The sequence below is a fragment of the Hesperophylax consimilis genome, chromosome 13 (genome assembly GCF_061612785.1).
Source record: "Hesperophylax consimilis isolate HC1 chromosome 13, BYU_Hcon_1.0, whole genome shotgun sequence".
Classification (NCBI taxonomy): domain Eukaryota; kingdom Metazoa; phylum Arthropoda; class Insecta; order Trichoptera; family Limnephilidae; genus Hesperophylax; species Hesperophylax consimilis.
The window spans coordinates 36,144,903-36,163,403 of NC_142848.1; the positions used below are offsets into that span (position 1 = coordinate 36,144,903).

At 35.1% G+C, this 18,501-nt stretch overlaps 1 protein-coding gene across 4 annotated transcripts in view; it reads right to left on the bottom strand.

Moving 5' to 3' along the window:
• The window catches only part of LOC149418918 (uncharacterized), an 85,568-nt gene that overhangs the window by 1,182 nt on the left and 65,885 nt on the right, over positions 1–18,501 (bottom strand). For 2 of the 4 annotated variants that reach the window (XM_089638716.1, XM_089638715.1), the window contains exon 4: positions 1,550–1,756. The exons of 1 other annotated variant lie outside the window; for it this stretch is intronic. In XM_089638716.1, the coding sequence (XP_089494842.1) occupies positions 1,550–1,756 (207 nt within the window). The remainder of the gene's footprint in view (positions 1–1,549; positions 1,757–18,501) is intronic. One more of the 4 variants, XM_089638717.1, reaches the window with a different exon arrangement.

Sequence of the window (18,501 nt, forward strand, 5' to 3'; positions counted from 1 at the left end):
TAATCCCCCGCATTCCCAATTTCTACCGATTTATAACAAGTTTCTCTTTGACTCCTTAAGTTTTATGTTCCCAAAAATACATGTTATTTTTGAAGATAATATTTACAAATTTGTTATGCCGAAACGTGAATTATATGAAATTCCCTCGATAGAAAAAAATCGTAAAGAAAGATCCGAAAATTATTAAAAACACACTTTGTTCCGTTATTATTAGGAATGAAAAAATCCACAGCGCATGTTTAAATGCAACTAAAGTATTTGTCGAGATATTTTGGCTCTTTTTCAAACGAGTTGTGTTTTATTAAATATTTTCACCATTTTCGCTTAATTATTATCGTTTTTAATATTAACGCATTCTCACTAACATTCGTATTTACATATCTCCCTTTCAAACCATCTTTGAACTCTTACTACGAGGCCTAAAAGCAACAGCATTCTCTGGCTTCCTCTTTGGGAGTACCTTTGGTAAGGATTTGCTAATGAAACACAGACTTCACGAATATTTTCGTACAACTAACTGATTGGGCCTTGTTGTTTCCTTATTTTTTGGACAGAAATAAAACAGTTTCTATTCGTCTGTAGATCATTTATTTTCATATAAACAAGATGCATAAAAGCATTGAGGTACCAAGAAAAATAACCGAAATTTAATCACTATCGTAAAATCCCATTAGACAAATGATATGTGTCCAGTGATAAATTTCATAAAGGATTCGTCATCGTAAAATGAGTGAAAACAAATAAATATTCAATTTATTAAGTAGAGAGTTTACGTCTCCCGAAAATAATAACAACATTACTTTGACCCACATTCATGTGAAACTGGTATCATTGTGAACTTGCGCGCGATACTTCGCGCTACAAATATTTAATTCTCTCTCCAGTGGTCTAGCCGCCAGTTGAGCCCTAAATCTCCTCTAACGTACGCGATCTGTTTTGTTCATAGAATTATTGTAAAGTTAGTTTTGTCAATAAAAACAAAATTTAAAATATTCGAATTCTCATTTTTTAACACCGAGAGTAATCACGCAACCTTGGACTCTGCGGATTGGAGAACCACAGAATCATTTAGCCAACAACACATTAAAAATGGCGATAATCACAATCCTAGATAATTTCATTTGTCATTAAGGTACATCCATCTGCTCTACGGTATAAGCAGCTTTTGCTGAAATAGATTTAAATCAGTGAGCAAACAACCACTAATTCTTGCACAATAAGAATATAGCTTTTCCTAGAAGGGCAGAGTCATTTGTTAAAATATAGGACTCTAAAAGGGAGCATTTGTATTGCATAAATGGTTTTTTATGAGTACATAGAAACAGTAGTTTTAAAGTACACAAAACACCAAATTAATGTGTTTTATGTATGTTAATTTCGCAATTCCTGAGAAGTGGTAATTGATTTGCTTTGCAGTTCATAATAATCAAATATAAAAAACGATTCAAAATTCTTTTTTATCTTAAACTCCCTGAATGCAAAAATTCATTACCGATGGCAATTAAATAACTGATAAAAGCCACTTATTGGTGGATCAATGATCACTCACCACACTCCTCCGCTGCAACGCATTTATTATTGGCGTTCATGAAGAAACCGGCCTTACAGTAACAGCCAGGGAGGCAGACGAGGAAGTAACAAGTTGTCTTGTTCCCGAGATTTCGGCAAGTCTCCGGACAAGGATCCATACAGGTGCTGACTTCTTGGTTTGGCTCGGGACAAACATCAATCCCTGGAAAGAAAGGGGCAATACAATCTTACCCAAATAACCTCAAAGGTTTTTCAACCAAATAACACAAAAATTATGATGTTGGTGACATTATGTAAATGGTCAACGATCCAAATGTGAATGATAGCAGAAGTCGGGGACGCCCGAGGAAGACATGGCATGACCAAGTGAATCAGGTACTTGAGTCGGGCCATGTCAAGAGTCAGAACAATAGAAGAGTATGTATGAGACGATGTATGAATGTGAATGAGGCAAGGAGTGTGTGCCAAGACCGAGTTGTTTGGCGGTCCGTCCTCTCTGCCTACCCCTGCGGGGAAACGGCGTGATGGTTAGTTAGTTAGTTAGTTAGTTAGTCATAAAATTTAAATAATCTAAAAAAGAACAGAGTTTAAAGAATTAGAATTTTGAATGATTGTTTTGTGTCATTTATTTAAAAAAAAACGAAGCCGTCAAATAATTACACGAAAAATTTATGAGGTATACATATTTTTTTACAAAAATTCCTTTTTATTCCAGCACACACTTTTACCGCATACGCATTAAGCTTCAGCTATAAAAGAACGTTCTTTATAGTAACATAGATATTTTTGTTTTAAATATAGGAGTAAACAAATTAAATAAAATAAAAGAATAACATATATAAAGAATATATATAATAATAAAAGAAAAAAAATTACTAGATTGTTTGATTGATTGATTGAGTGAGGACTACGAGAAAAAAATACATAACAAAACACCAATTGTCCAAACAAAAGATATCGATTTTTAGTTAAACTTAAAAATCGTAAAATCATTTTTCCACGAAAGCTTGTACTCAATTTCGAAAACAACAAATACCAGCATTTTTTGAAATATCATCATTCTAACGGGCACAAACTAAGGACATGGGTTCGAACCAAAGAGATTAGAAGAACTATCTTTGGTTCGAACTCTTGAAGACGTTTTCTCAGGAACTACCCAACCGAATCGAATGAAATTTTATATTCGTACTAAAAATAGTGGTCTGAACATGAATCAGTGTAAAAATCACCAAAAACCATTATTTTGGGAAATATCATCACTCTAACGGGCACAAACAAAGGAATGGGATTCGAAAACTTGAAAACGTTTTCTCAGGAACTACGCAACAGAATCGAATGAAATTTTGGAATCATACTAAAAATAGTGATCTAAACATGAATTAGTGTAAAAATCTACAAAAAGCATTATTTTTGTAAATATCACCATTCTAACGGGCACAAACTAAGGACTTGGGTGCGAACTTTTGAAAATGTTTTTACAGGAACTACGCAACCGAATCGAATGAAATTAAAAATTTATACAAAAAATAGTGGTCTGAACATGAATCAGAGATAAAAACTTCAAAAAAAGCTGTTTTGGAAATATAATCATTCTAACGGGCACAAACTAAGGACTTGGGTTCGAACTCATGAAAACGTTTTCTCAGGAACTACGCAACCGAATCGAATGAAATTTTGTATTCGTACTAAAAATAGTGGTCTGAACACGAATCAGTGTATAAATTTCCAAAAACCATCATTTTTGGAAGTATCATCATTCTAACGGGCACAAACTAAGGACTTGGGTTCGAACTCATGAAGACGTTTTCTGAGGAACTCAGCAACCGAATCGATTGAAATTTTGTATTCGTACTAAAACAAGTAGTCTGAACATGATTCAGTGTAAAAATTTCCAAAAACCATCATTTTTGGAAAATTAATCATTCTAACGAGCACAAATGAAAGACATGGGTTCAAACTCTTGAAGACGTTTTCTGAGGAACTCATCAAACCGAATCGAATAAAATATTGTATTCGTACTAAAAATAGTTCTCTTTACATGATTCAGAGTAAAAATCTCCAAAAACCATCATTTTTGGAAATATCATCATTCTAACGGGCAAAAACTAAAGACTTGGTTTCGAACTCTTGTAGACGTTTTCTCAGGAACTACGCAACCGAATCTTACTTAAAAAAGTGGTCTGAATATGAATCAGAGTTTTACACTTGAAAAAGCTGTGTTTGAAATATCATAATTCTTAACGGCACAAACAAAAGACTTGGGTTCGAAAATTTTTGAAGATATCAACATTTTAAAGGGGTCAAATGAAAGACTTGGGTTCGAACATTTGAAAACGTCGTCTCAGGAACTACGCAACTGAATTGAATGAAATTTTGTATTCGTACTAAAAATAGTGGTCTTTACATGAATCAGAGTAAAAATCTCCAAATACCATCATTTTTGGTAATATCATCATTCTAACGGGCACAAACTAAGAACTTGGGTTCGAACTCTTGAAGGAGTTTTCTCAGGAACTACGCAACGTAATCGAATAAAATTTCGTATTCGTACTTTAAATAGTGGTCTGAACATAAATCAGAGTTTTAAACTACAAAAACAACATTTTTGAAAATATCATCATTCTAACGGGCACAAACTAAGGACTTGTGTTTGAACTCTCGAAGACGTTTTCTCAGGAACTGCGCAACCGAATCGAATGAAATTTTATATTCATACTAAAAATAGTGGTCTTAACATGAATCAGTGTAAAAATCTCCAAAAACCATCATTTTTGGAAATATCATCATTCTACCGCGCACAAATGAAAGACTTGGGTTCGAATATTTGAAAACGTTTTCGCAGGAACTACGCCACCGAATCGAGAAAAAATTTGGATTGGGTTTTATAATAATGGTCTGAATTCGAGACAGTGCCTTTAACTTCAAAAAGGCATTTTTGTAAATATCATCATTCCAACGGGCACAAACGAAAGACTTGGGTTCAAACATTTGAAACGTTATCTCAGGTACTACGCAACTGAATCAAATGAAATTTTGTATTCGTACTAAAAATAGTTCTCTTTACATGATTCAGAGTAAGAATCCCCAAAAACCATCATTTTTGGAAATATCATCATTCTAACGGGCACAAACTAAGGACTTGGGTTCGAACTCATGAAGACGTTTTCTGAGGAACTCATCAAACCGAATCGAATGAAATTTTGTATTCATACCTAAAATTGTGGTCTAAACATGAATCAGTGTAAAAATCTCCAAAAACCATCATTTTTGGAAATATCATCATTCTAACGGGCACAAACTAAGGACTTGGGTGCGAACTTTTGAAAATGTTTTCACAGGAACTACGCAACCGAATCGAATGAAATTTAGTATTCATACAAAAAATAGTGGTATAAACATGAATCAGAGATTTAAACTTCAAATAAGAGCTGTTTTGGAAATATAATCATTCTAACGGTCGCAAACTAAGGACTTGGGTTCGAACTCATGAAAACGTTTTCTCAGGAACTACGCAACCGAATCGAATGAAATTTTAAATCCGTACTTAAAATAGTGGTCTGAACATGTACAAGAGTTTAAAACTTCAAAAATAAGCTGTTTTGGAAATAACGTTATTCTAACGGGAACAAAGTAAGGACTTGGGTTCGAACTCTCGAAAACGTTTTCTCAGGAACTACGCAACCGAATCGAATGAAATTTTGTATTCGTACTAAAAATAGTGGTCTGAACACGAATCAGTGTATAAATTTCCAAAAACCATCATTTTTGGAAGTATCATCATTCTAACGGGCACAAACTAAGGACTTGGGTTCGAACTCACGAAGACGTTTTCTGAGGAACTCATCAAACCGAATCGAATGAAATTTTGTATTCATACCTAAAATTGTGGTCTAAACATGAATCAGTGTAAAAATCTCCAAAAACCATCATTTTTGGAAATATCATCATTCTAACGGGCACAAACTAAGGACTTGGGTGCGAACTTTTGAAAATGTTTTCACAGGAACTACGCAACCGAATCGAATGAAATTTAGTATTCATACAAAAAATAGTGGTATAAACATGAATCAGAGATTTAAACTTCAAATAAAAGCTGTTTTGGAAATATAATCATTCTAACGGTCGCAAACTAAGGACTTGGGTTCGAACTCATGAAAACGTTTTCTCAGGAACTACGCAACCGAATCGAATGAAATTTTGAATCCGTACTTAAAATAGTGGTCTGAACATGTACAAGAGTTTAAAACTTCAAAAATAAGCTGTTTTGGAAATAACGTTATTCTAACGGGAACAAAGTAAGGACTTGGGTTCGAACTCTCGAAAACGTTTTCTCAGGAACTACGCAACCGAATCGAATGAAATTTTGTATTCGTACTAAAAATAGTGGTCTGAACACGAATCAGTGTATAAATTTCCAAAAACCATCATTTTTGGAAGTATCATCATTCTAACGGGCACAAACTAAGGACTTGGGTTCGAACTCATGAAGACGTTTTCTGAGGAACTCAGCAACCGAATCGATTGAAATTTTGTATTCGTACTAAAACAAGTAGTCTGAACATGATTCAGTGTAAAAATTTCCAAAAACCATCATTTTTGGAAAATTAATCATTCTAACGAGCACAAATGAAAGACATGGGTTCAAACTCTTGAAGACGTTTTCTGAGGAACTCATCAAACCGAATCGAATAAAATATTGTATTCGTACTAAAAATAGTTCTCTTTACATGATTCAGAGTAAAAATCTCCAAAAACCATCATTTTTGGAAAAATCATCATTCTAACGGGCAAGAACTAAGGACTTGGGTGCGAACTTTTGAAAATGTTTTCACAGGAACTACGCAACTGAATCGAATGAAATTTTGTATTCGCAATAAAAATTGTGGTCTTTACATGAATCAGAGTAAAAATCTCCAAATACCATCATTTTTGGTAATATCATCATTCTAACGGGCACAAACTAAGGACTTGGGTTCGAACTCATGAAGACGTTTTCTGAGGAACTCAGCAACCGAATCGAATGAAATTTTGTATTCGTACTAAAACAAGTGGTCTGAACATGATTCAGTGTAAAAATTTCCAAAAACCATCATTTTTGGAAAATTCATCATTCTAACGGGCACAAATGAAAGACATGGGTTCGAACTCTTGAAGACGTTTTTTGAGGAACTCATCAAACCGAATCGAATGAAATATTGTATTCATACTAAAAATAGTGGTCTTAACTTGAATCAGTGTAAAAATCTCCAAAAACCAAAATTTTTGGAAATATCATCATTCTAACGCGCACAAATGATAGACTTGGGTTCGAACATTTGAAAACGTATTCTCAGGAACAACGCAATCGAATCGAGTAAAAGTTTGGATTGGTACTAAAAATATAAGTCTGAACATGAATAACTGTCTTAAACCTTAAAAAAACTGTTTTGGAAATATCATCATTCTAACGGTCAAAAACTAAGGACTTGGGTTCGAACTCTTGAAGACGTTTTCTCAGGAACTACGCAACGTAATCGAATAAAATTTCGTATTCGTACTTTAAATAGTAGTCTGAACATAAATCAGAGTTTTAAACTTCAAAAAAAGCTTTTTTGGAAATATCATCATTTCAACGGGCACAAACTAAGGACTTGGGTTCGAACTCATGAAGACGTTTTCTGAGGAACTCATCAAACCGAATCGAATGAAATATTGGATCCATACTAAAAATAGTGGTCTAAACTTGAATCAGTGTTAAAATCTCCAAAAACCATCATTTTTGGAAATATCATCATTCTAACGCGCACAAATGATAGACTTGGGTTCGAACATTTGAAAACGTATTCTCAGGAACAACGCAATCGAATCGAGTAAAAGTTTGGATTGGTACTAATAATAATGGTATGAATTTGAATCAGTGTCTTAAACTACAAAAACAACATTTTTGAAAATATCATCATTCTAACGGGCACAAACTAAGGACTTGTGTTTGAACTCTCGAAGACGTTTTCTCAGGAACTGCGCAACCGAATTGAATTAAATTTTGTATTCGTACTAAAAATAGTGGTCTTCACATGAATCAGAGTAAGAATCTCCAAAAACCATCATTTTTGGAAATATCATCATTCTAACGGGCACAAACTAAGGACTTGGGTTCGAACTCATGAAGACGTTTTCTGAGGAACTCATCAAACCGAATCGAATGAAATTTTGTATTCATACTAAAAATAGTGGTATGAACATGAATCAGAGATTTAAACTTCAAAAAAAGCTGTTTTGGAAATATAATCATTCTAACGGTCACAAACTAAGGACTTGGGTTCGAACTCATGAAAACGTTTTCTCAGGAACTACGCAACCGAATCGAATGAAATTTTGTATCCGTACTTAAAATAGTGGTCTGAACATGAATAAGAGTTTAAAACTTCAAAAATAAGCTGTTTTGGAAATATCATTATTCTAACGGGAACAAAGTAAGGACTTGGGTTCGAACTCTCGAAAACGTTTTCTCAGGAACTACGCAAACGAATCGAATGAAATTTTTTAGTACGAACTAAAAATAGTGGTCTGAACACGAATCAGTGTAAAAATTTCCAAAAACAATCATTTTTGGAAGTATCATCATTCTAACGGGCACAAACTAAGGACTTGGGTTCGAACTCATGAAGACGTTTTCTGAGGAACTCAGCAACCGAATCGAATGAAATTTTGTATTCGTACTAAAACAAGTGGTCTGAACATGATTCAGTGTAAAAATTTCCAAAAACCATCATTTTTGGAAAATTCATCTTTCTCACGGGCACAAATGAAAGACATGGGTTCGAACTCTTGAAGACGTTTTCTGAGGAACTCATCAAACCGAATCGAATGAAATATTGTATTCGTACTAAAAATAGTTCTCTTTACATGATTCAGAGTAAAAATCTCCAAAAACCATCATTTTTGGAAATATCATCATTCTAACGGGCACAAACTAAGGACTTGGGTGCGAACTTTTGAAAATGTTTTCACAGGAACTACGCAACTGAATCGAATGAAATTTTGTATTCGTACTAAAAATAGTGGTCTTTACATGAGTCAGAGTAAAAATCTCCAAATACCATCATTTTTGGTAATATCATCATTCTAACGGGCACAAACTAAGGACTTGGGTTCGAACTCATGAAAACGTTTTCCCACAAACTACGCAACCGAATCGATTAAAATTTTAGATTGGTACTTATAATGTTACGCAGTTTGTCACCATGTATTAATAAAAACTTACCGTATACTGGTTATATGCTCCACCATAGCTTGCAGCAATAAGGGGAATGAAATGATGACACAGCAATTTCAATTGTGATAAAACAACATGAAGTATATTTGAGTTAAACTTGATTACAAGAGCAATACATAAAATTTAGAAAATCAGGGGTGGTTGGCTATTTGATAGCACAACATAATTTGAATTCGGCCACGACATTAACTTGTATGATTATATTTACTATAAAGCTAAAAAATAAGACATCACCACTGAGCGCCAGTCTAGAAAACTCTTCTAAACGAATTTATAATCATGGTGATATATAAGAGATTATGTGTCTAATTCATGTGGATAAATAAAATTGTCTCGCGTGCGTGTATTAAATCTCCGACGGTCAAACAGCCCGTCATGCGATGTGATTCCCTCCTGCCTCGAAAACCAACTGCCGGCTTCTCTGGAATTCAACGCTCAGCTTCTTGAATTCAACGAGTGGCGGCTGAAATTTGATGCCAACGCGTGTCTAGAAGTCTTGCTATGTGAGCGGATTGTTCCTACCGCTACAATAAAAATTTGAATCAGTGTATCAAACGACAAAAACAACATTTTTGGAAATATCATTATTTTCACGAGCGCAAATGAAAGACTTGGGTTCCAACTTTTGAAAACATTTTCTCAGGGCCTATACAACGGAATCGAGTGAAATTTTGGAATCATACTAAAAATAGTTGTCTGAACGTGAATTAGTGTAAAAATCTCCAAAAACCATTAAATTTGTAAATATCATCATTCTAACGGGCACAAACTAAGTACCTGGGTTCAAACTCTTGAAGATGTTTTCTCAGGAACTACGCAACCGAATAGAAAATTTTTTTATTCGTACTAAAATAGTGGTCGAAACATAAATCAGAGTTTTAAACATCAAATAAAGCTTTTTTGGAAATATTATCATTTTACGGGCACAATATTGTTTTTGTACTCAAAATAATGGTCTGAACATTAATCAGTGTGAAAATCTCCCAAAAACCTTCATTTTTGGAAATATCATCAGTCTAACGGGCACAAATGAAAGACTTGGGTTTGAACATTTGAAAACGTTTTCTCAGGAACAACGCAAACGAATCGAGAAAAATTTTGGATTTGTACTGATTATAATGGTCTGAATTTAAATCAGTGTCTTAAACTACAAAAACATAATTTTTGGAAATATCATCATTTTAAAGGGGACAAATGAAAGACTTTGGTTCGAACATTTGAAAACGTTTTCCTAGAAACTACGCAACCGAATCGAATGAAATGAATTCGTACTTTAAGGTGAAACAGATGTGACAATTCCCATACAATCTATTTTTCAGCCACATTTTAAAACTATAGATAATATTTTATTTATTTTAGTACCGAAAAATAATACTCGTAATGAGTTTATCGCGAACGAAAATTTCACTGTTCTATCACTTATAATAACCAAGTAATTAAATTAACAAAAGTAATTATTTTATGCGGGCACCGCCAGCCGAAATGCCCGAATCCGTGTTAGAAGGAGACAAACATATGTGCGAGCCATATGTTTCACGTGCACGCTATTAGCCCATTCCTACGGTGTTAAAGTGGTCAGTAAATTTGTAGTAAAAATGTGAATTTGCGCGGCTTGATTTGTTATTCTGATAGAATGTTCGTTTTGCTTTTTTACGAATGTTCCAGTATTACTCGTCGCAAGGAACATTTGCGGTTTTGGCACGCAGTAAAAAAGGCAAAATTAACTGTATAATAATTATAGTGAGAGCGGTTGTAATTATTTAGAACTTTCTTAAATCTGTAACTATCACTAGCTAGACGCCCGCCAATTCACATTCTCTCATTCATTTGAGCGGCCGCTACACTACTCGCTTCGGCGCTTCGACGAAGTCCTCGACGAAGTTAGCCGAAGTCCGAAGTGCGTGCCCACACACTCGTGCAACTTCGCGAGTAGCTCAGTCTCTCGGAGTCCGTGCACTAGGCAACATGGACGTTCAAGTGGCAAATAAAGGATGAAAGTAGATTAAATGCTGTTGAAATGAGATCCCTGAGGCGTATAATAATAATAATTGGATAATTTGTAAAGCGCCGTTTTTGTGAAAAATCACCTCAAGGGCGTATGTGTGGTAAAACCATGTTTGATCGTGTGAGGAATGTGGAGATCCGCAAAGAGGGCAAGGCTGATGTAAGCGTAATGAGTAAGATTAAGAAAGGGACGCTTAGATGGTTTGGGCATGTAGAGCGAATGAGCGAAGATAAGAGTGTAAGGAGGATATATGATGCAAATGTGAATGGTAGCAGAAGTCGGGGACGCCCGAGGAAGACATGGCACGATCAAGTGAATCAGATACTCGAGTCGGGCCATGTCAAGAGTCAGAATAATAGAAGAGTATGTATGAGACGATGTATGAATGTGAATGAGGCAAGGAGTGTGTGCCAAGACCGAGTTGTTTGGCGGTCCGTCCTCTCTGCCTACCCCTGCGGGGAAACGGCGTGATGGTTATTTTATTTTATTTTTTTTTTTATAGTGAATACCTCACAAGAGTCCCAACTGCTCCCGTCTGGAGCCAGTGAGACTATGGCATCCCCAATTGGGGGATGTTGTGAGGCTGAAGGTAAGTGGGGAAGGGAAAGAGGAAGGTGGGGAAGTACCTGGCTATTCAGATCTAGTCACTAAACACGGCTTAAGCCATTTGGAGCAACGTTTCAATTCTGAATGGTGGTCTTACACCAGGGCGATACTGGTAGTATCTTCCACTCTGGAACGTGCCGCAAATATACTATATATTATTTTAATTAATTAATTGTGAAATAACACAAATCAATCAAATAAAATTTATTTGCGCACGCCGGGTTCGAACCCGCGACCTTCGGAATGGCAGTCCAATGCGTTACCACTGGACTATGCCGGCCGTCAAGTTTATTCAAGGTTAGTTAGTTAGTTAGTTATCTTTATGGTCCCTTTCAATTGGGTCCCAAATAACCGCCTCGGATTGGAGTGTTTCTAGGAACAAAAAAATTAGGTCCTGTGACCACAGTGTAGAAGCCATATTTTATTACGTATAGTCACTATGACTCTGCGCACGCACAACCACCAAACACGACGTCTCGAAGCGAACTGAAGTGAACCGAGTAGTGTGGGCAGAAACTTCGTGTTCGAACTTCGAGTCCTTTGACTCGGGCGCATTTACCGACAACAATCGGAAGTCGGGCGAAGCGAAGCGAAGATGACCGAAGCGAAGCGAAGTTCGTGCCCACACTATCGTATTCGGTCAACTTCGATCAACTTCGCGAGTAGTGTAGCTGGGCTACAACAGTCATTGTCTGCCGCGGTTTGAAGTGACTTTTTTCGATTTTGTACAGCATTGTTATTCCATAAAAATGAGGCGTGCCCTTTATAAGAATCATCAGTATTCCGGGAAAAGAGTGAATCCAAGACTAAAGCTGCTGCCACACGCAAAGCTCACATCAAAAGTTAATGTACAGCGCATCATCTTTTCTACCGACACACGACGCTATCAAATATTTCTTCCTATGGTAGGAGAGGGGGTCAGTTGAATTCGAGAGCGGCCGAGGAACATAATTTCATTTGTCAAAGTGACAACTTTACTTACTGACAGCTTGAGCACGTTTTCGAAATGGATGATACTTGTCGCCTATTGCTGGATCTGTTGGACAGCTCATCCTCAGATGAAGATGCCGCCAACTATATAGTTATAAATGCTATTTAAAAAACTTTTTAGATTTTAAACAATCTGCGCGTAAATAGCGCATTTTCACATAACCTGACATAACCTCTCCGTCGAATCAGGAAATTCGCAGTTCGCACGCCGATCGACGAAAGCGACATATAATAAATTATTGTAAAATAAGCTCAATTTTCGTCCAAGCCGTCCAACTTTATCAAAAAACCGAATGATATTACCATATAAACATACTGAGATTAAAAATATGATTAATTTTGAAAGGGCGAAAATTTGTTTACTTCAAATTCAAATATTGATTATATTTATATTTTAAATATATGTTAAGTATGTTTGCCAAATAAAGTTTTTTTTATGTTCCTAAATTTACTAGCACACATGACGATATGAGCTAACATAATAAATAAGAAATGCATTATTAGGCTCCTTATGTCATGGCTGTCAAAGGGAACACGGAACTTAGTTGGTAGCTCCGTAATTTAAAATGACCCCCTCTCCTTTTTACGGCGGAGAGGGGGACGCATAACTTTTCAAATATCGCGTCGGGAGTGGTTACGTAAAATAAATTCGGTTAGCGAAGTTCAGAACCACACTTATAGCGCGTTATATTTTTACGTGTGTCGGGTCTGTATAGGATTGTATGGCGAGCGCTATTGTGCTTTATATTATCTGTTGATGTGAGCTTTGCGTGTGGCAGCAGCTTAAGTGCGAACGGGATGAAACGTCAGCACGGCGAATCGGAATACAGGTAAGTATTATGAAATTATTTCAAAATATTTTATTATTTTTTAAATATTTTCTCGGTACCTACCTAACTAACTAACCATCACGCTTGTTATTTTATGACCCATGTCGCTCGTTTGGTATAGGGTGATTCATATTTAATGTTGCTCAAAAATTATACTCCTTTAATGCCTTTATATTATATCTTTTAGTTCCCACAAACACTGGCGCGGAAATAAAGAAAACAAGTGTTCGAATGACGAGACCCCTAAAATTAATTTTTGTGGAGAAATCCAGGACTGCTTCTCTGTGAGAAAGATGATGAATTAATTGGACAAAGTAGACCAATTCAAGCTATCGGACAAAATATTAAAACAAACATTGAAAGAAAAAGGATCTTACAAAAAAAAGAAATATGGACAGAATATGTGAAAAGAATAAAAAATAAATAAATAAGTAAATAAAAATCTTTTACTATCGTCGTTCCCGCCAGGCATCGTGAGTTCAATTCCACAGCTGGCTAATTCCTCCATCACGACCCAGGCATCGCTTTCCGCTTACTGTGATGGCAGTTTTACAACTAGTTTATGGACACCGTGTATAAGATATTTGTACAAAAAGTTTTTTTTTTCAATCACCTTTCTGCCCTATAAAGGATTTACTATTATTTACATGACATGTTTGTCATTTGTGAAAATAAAATATACTCATTTACAAAATACAAAAAGTTTTTTAATGTGAAAAGGCGACTTCATATGCACACTGTAGGCATCGTCTTTGTGGACACTCATAATATATTACGACGCACGTGGCGAGCTGATTTCAAAACAATGCCTATATTATTTAGATGCTTGATATTACGAGAGCCCTTTCTGACTTATGCATATGACAAATTTGTTTCTCCGTCTGGCAATTCTAACCACTTCGTTGGTTTGATGAATGCGCCCCATAGAAATGTAAGAAAAAGTGTAACCTTTTGACTTATTCGCGAAATATTTGTGAGCAAGCAAAAGCGCGAATACATGGTTACTATGTAGGTATATACCTACATCGCTTGGTATGATTATGTTCATTTAGCAAAAGCGGCCTTTAAAAAAAAGGTCCAGTTAACGCCAGCTCCCGGCACACATACCGTTGTTCCTAGCCGGCTCCTTTTATAAATTATTTAATCTTCCCAGGCATTGATTTAGTTTAGTGAATTGAACAAACCTCTATCTCGTGTCTCTTTCATACTCATGCGAAACATCGTAAATTTTTTGAAATGGAGTCTTTTTCGCAAATGGTTTTGGTTGGGTAAATAAAAATTTCCTGTACCAACGCGCGCGGAGCTGCGTGAAATGTCTTTTGTACGTATTTTTTGCAATGAAATTGTGTATTTTTCAGCCATTTTCTACGATTATGTAATTATAGGTACCATAAAAAATTTATAAAGATTAAGATTACTTATATACGTTCGCAAACCAATAATTCATCTCAATATTATAAAGCATAACGTGTTAAAAGTGTTTTATTAGACGATATTGAAAATAGCACCATCTATCGGCGTAAAGTTTCGAAAAATGTTTTGAGATGGCCCTTAAATAGTGGTCTGAACATGAATCAAAGTTTTAAACAAAAAAAAAGCTGTTTTGGAAATATCACCATTTTAACGGGCACAGACTTAAGACTTGGGTTCGAACTCATGAAGACGTTTTCTGAGGAACTCAGCAACCGAATCGAATGAAAATTTGTATTCATGCTTAAAATAGTGGTCTGAACATGAACCAGTGTAAAAATCTCCAAAAACCATCATTTTTGGAAATATCATCATTCTAACGGGCAAAAACTAAGGACTTGGGTTCGAACTCATGAAGACGTTTTCTGAGGAACTCAGCAATCATTTCGAATGAAATTCTTGTTTTGTACTAAAAATAGTTGTCTGAACATTAATCAGTGTAAAAATCTCCAAAAACCATCATTTTTGGAAATATCATCAGTCTAACGGGCACAAATCATAGACTTGGGTTCGAACATTTGAAAACGTACTCTCAGGAACAACGCAATCGAATCGAGTAAAAGTTTGGAATGGTACTAATAATAATGGTATGAATTTGAATCAGTGTCTTAAACTACAAAAAAAACATTTTTGAAAATATCATCATTCTAACAGGCACAAACTAAGGACTTGTGTTTGAAATCTCGAAGACGTTTTCTCAGGAACTGCGCAATCGAATTGAATTAAATGTTGTATTCGTACTCAAAATAGTGGTTTTCACATGAATCAGAGTAAGAATCTCCAAAAACAATCATTTTTGGAAATATCATCATTCTAACGGGCACAAACTAAGGACTTCGGTTCGAACTCTTGAAGACGTTTTCTCAGGAACTTCGCAACCGAATTGAATGAATTTTGCATTCGTACTAAAAATAGAGGTCTGAACATGAATCAGTGTAAAAATCTCCAAAATCCACATTTTTGGAAATATCATCATTCTAACGGGCAAAAACTAAGGACTTGGGTTCGAACTCATGAAGACGTTTTCTGAGGATCTCAGCAATCATATCGAATGAAATTCTTGTTTTGTACTAAAAATAGTTGTCTGAATATTAATCAGTGTATAAATCTCCACAAACCATCATTTTTGGAAATATCATCAGTCTAACGGGCACAAATGAAAGATTTGGGTTCGTACATTTGAAAACGTTTTCTCAGGAACAACGCAACCGAATCGAGAAATTATTTTAGATTTATTCTAATAATAATGGTCTAAATTTAAATCAGTGTCTAATACTACCAAAACAATATTTTTGGTTATATCATCATTTTATCGGGCACAAATGAAAGACTTGGGTTCGAACATTTGAAAACGTTATCTCTAAGGAACTACGCAACCGAATCGAGTAAAATTTTGGATTGATACATATAATAATGGTCTGATTTAAAATCAGTGTCTTAAACTACAAAAACAACTTTTTTGGAAATACAATAATTTTAAAGGGAAAAAATGAAAGACTTGGGTTCGAACATTTGAAAACGTTTTCTCAGGAACTACGCAACCAAATCGAATGAATTTGTGTATTCGTACTTAAAAAAGTGGTCTGAATATGAATCAGAGTTTTACACTTGAAAAAGCTGTGTTTGAAATATCATAATTTTTAACGGCACAAACAAAAGACTTGGGTTCGAAAATTTTTGAAGATATGAACATTTTAAAGGGGTCAAATGAAAGACTTGGGTTCGAACATTTGAAAACGTTATATAAGGAACTAGGCAACCGAATCGCGTAAAATTTTCGATTGGTACTTATAATAATTGTCTGATTAAACATCAGTGTCTTTAACTACAAAAACAACATTTTTGTAAATATCATCATTTTAAAGGGGACAAATGATAGACTTGGGTTCGAACATTTGAAAACGTTATCTCAGGAACTACGCAACTGAATCGAACGAAATTTTGTATTCGTACTAAAAATAGTGGTCCTTACATGAATCAGTGTAAAAATCTCCAAATACCATCATTTTTGTAAATATCATCATTCTAACGCGCACAAATGATAGACTTGGGTTCGAACATTTGAAAACGTATTCTCAGGATCAACGCAATCGAATCGAGTAAAAGTTTGGATTGGTACTAAAAATATTAGTCTGAACATGAATAACTGTCTTAAACCTTAAAAAAACTGTTTTGGAAATATCATCAATCTAACGGTCAAAAACTAAGGACTTGGGTTCGAACTCTTGAAGACGTTTTCTCAGGAACTACGCAACGTAATCGAATAAAATTTCGTATTCGTACTTTAAATAGTGGTCTGAACATAAATCAGAGTCTTCAAAAAAAGCTTTTTTGGAAATATCATCATTTCAACGGGCACAAACTAAGGACTTGGTTTCGAACTCATGAAGATGTTTTCTGAGGAACTCATCATTCCGAATCGGATGAAATATTGTATCCATACTAAAAATAGTGGTCTTAACTTGAATCAGTGTAAAAATCTCCAAAAACCATCATTTTTGGAAATATCATCATTCTAACGCGCACAAATGATAGACTTGTGTTCGAACATTTGAAAACGTATTCTCAGGAACAACGCAATCGAATCGAGTAAGAGTTTGGATTGGGTTTTATAATAATGGTCTGAATTCGAGACAGTGCCTTTAACTTCAAAAAGGCATTTTTGTAAATATCATCATTCCAACGGGCACAAACGAAAGACTTGGGTTCAAACATTTGAAACGTTATCTCAGGTACTACGCAACTGAATCAAATGAAATTTTGTATTCGTACTAAAAATAGTTCTCTTTACATGATTCAGAGTAAGAATCTCCAAAAACCATCATTTTTGGAAATATCATCATTCTAACGGGCACAAACTAAGGACTTGGGTTCGAACTCATGAAGACGGATTCTGAGGAACTCATCAAACCGAATCGAATGAAATTTTGTATTCATACTTAAAATTGTGGTCTAAAAGTGAATCAGTGTAAAAATTTCCAAAAACCATCATTTTTGGAAATATCATCATTCTAACGCGCACAAATGAAAGACTTGGGTTCGAATATTTGAAAACGTTTTCGCAGGAACTACGCCACCGAATCGAGAAAAAATTTGGATTGGGTTTTATAATAATGGTCTGAATTCGAGACAGTGCCTTTAACTTCAAAAAGGCATTTTTGTAAATATCATCATTCCAACGGGCACAAACGAAAGACTTTGGTTCGAACATTTGAAACGTTATCTCAGGTACTACGCAACTGAATCAAATGAAATTTTGTATTCGTACTAAAAATAGTTCTCTTTACATGATTCAGAGTAAAAATCTCCAAAAACCATCATTTTTGGAAATATCATCATTCTAACGGGCACAAACTAAGGACTTGGGTTCGAACTCATGAAGACGTTTTCTGAGGAACTCAGCAACCGAATCGAATGAAATTTTGTATTCGTACTAAAACAAGTGGTCTGAACATGATTCAGTGTAAAAATTTCCAAAAACCATCATTTTTGGAAAATTCATCATTCTAACGGGCACAAATGAAAGACATGGGTTCGAACTCTTGAAGACGTTTTCTGAGGAACTCATCAAACCAAATCGAATGAAATATTGTATTCATACTAAAAATAATGGTCTTAACTTGAATCAGTGTAAAAATCTCCAAAAACCATCATTTTTGGAAATATCATCATTCTAACGCGCACAAATGATAGACTTGGGTTCGAACATTTGAAAACGTATTCTCAGGAACAACGCAATCGAATCGAGTAAAAGTTTGGATTGGTACTAAAAATATAAGTCTGAACATGAATAACTGTCTTAAACCTTAAAAAAA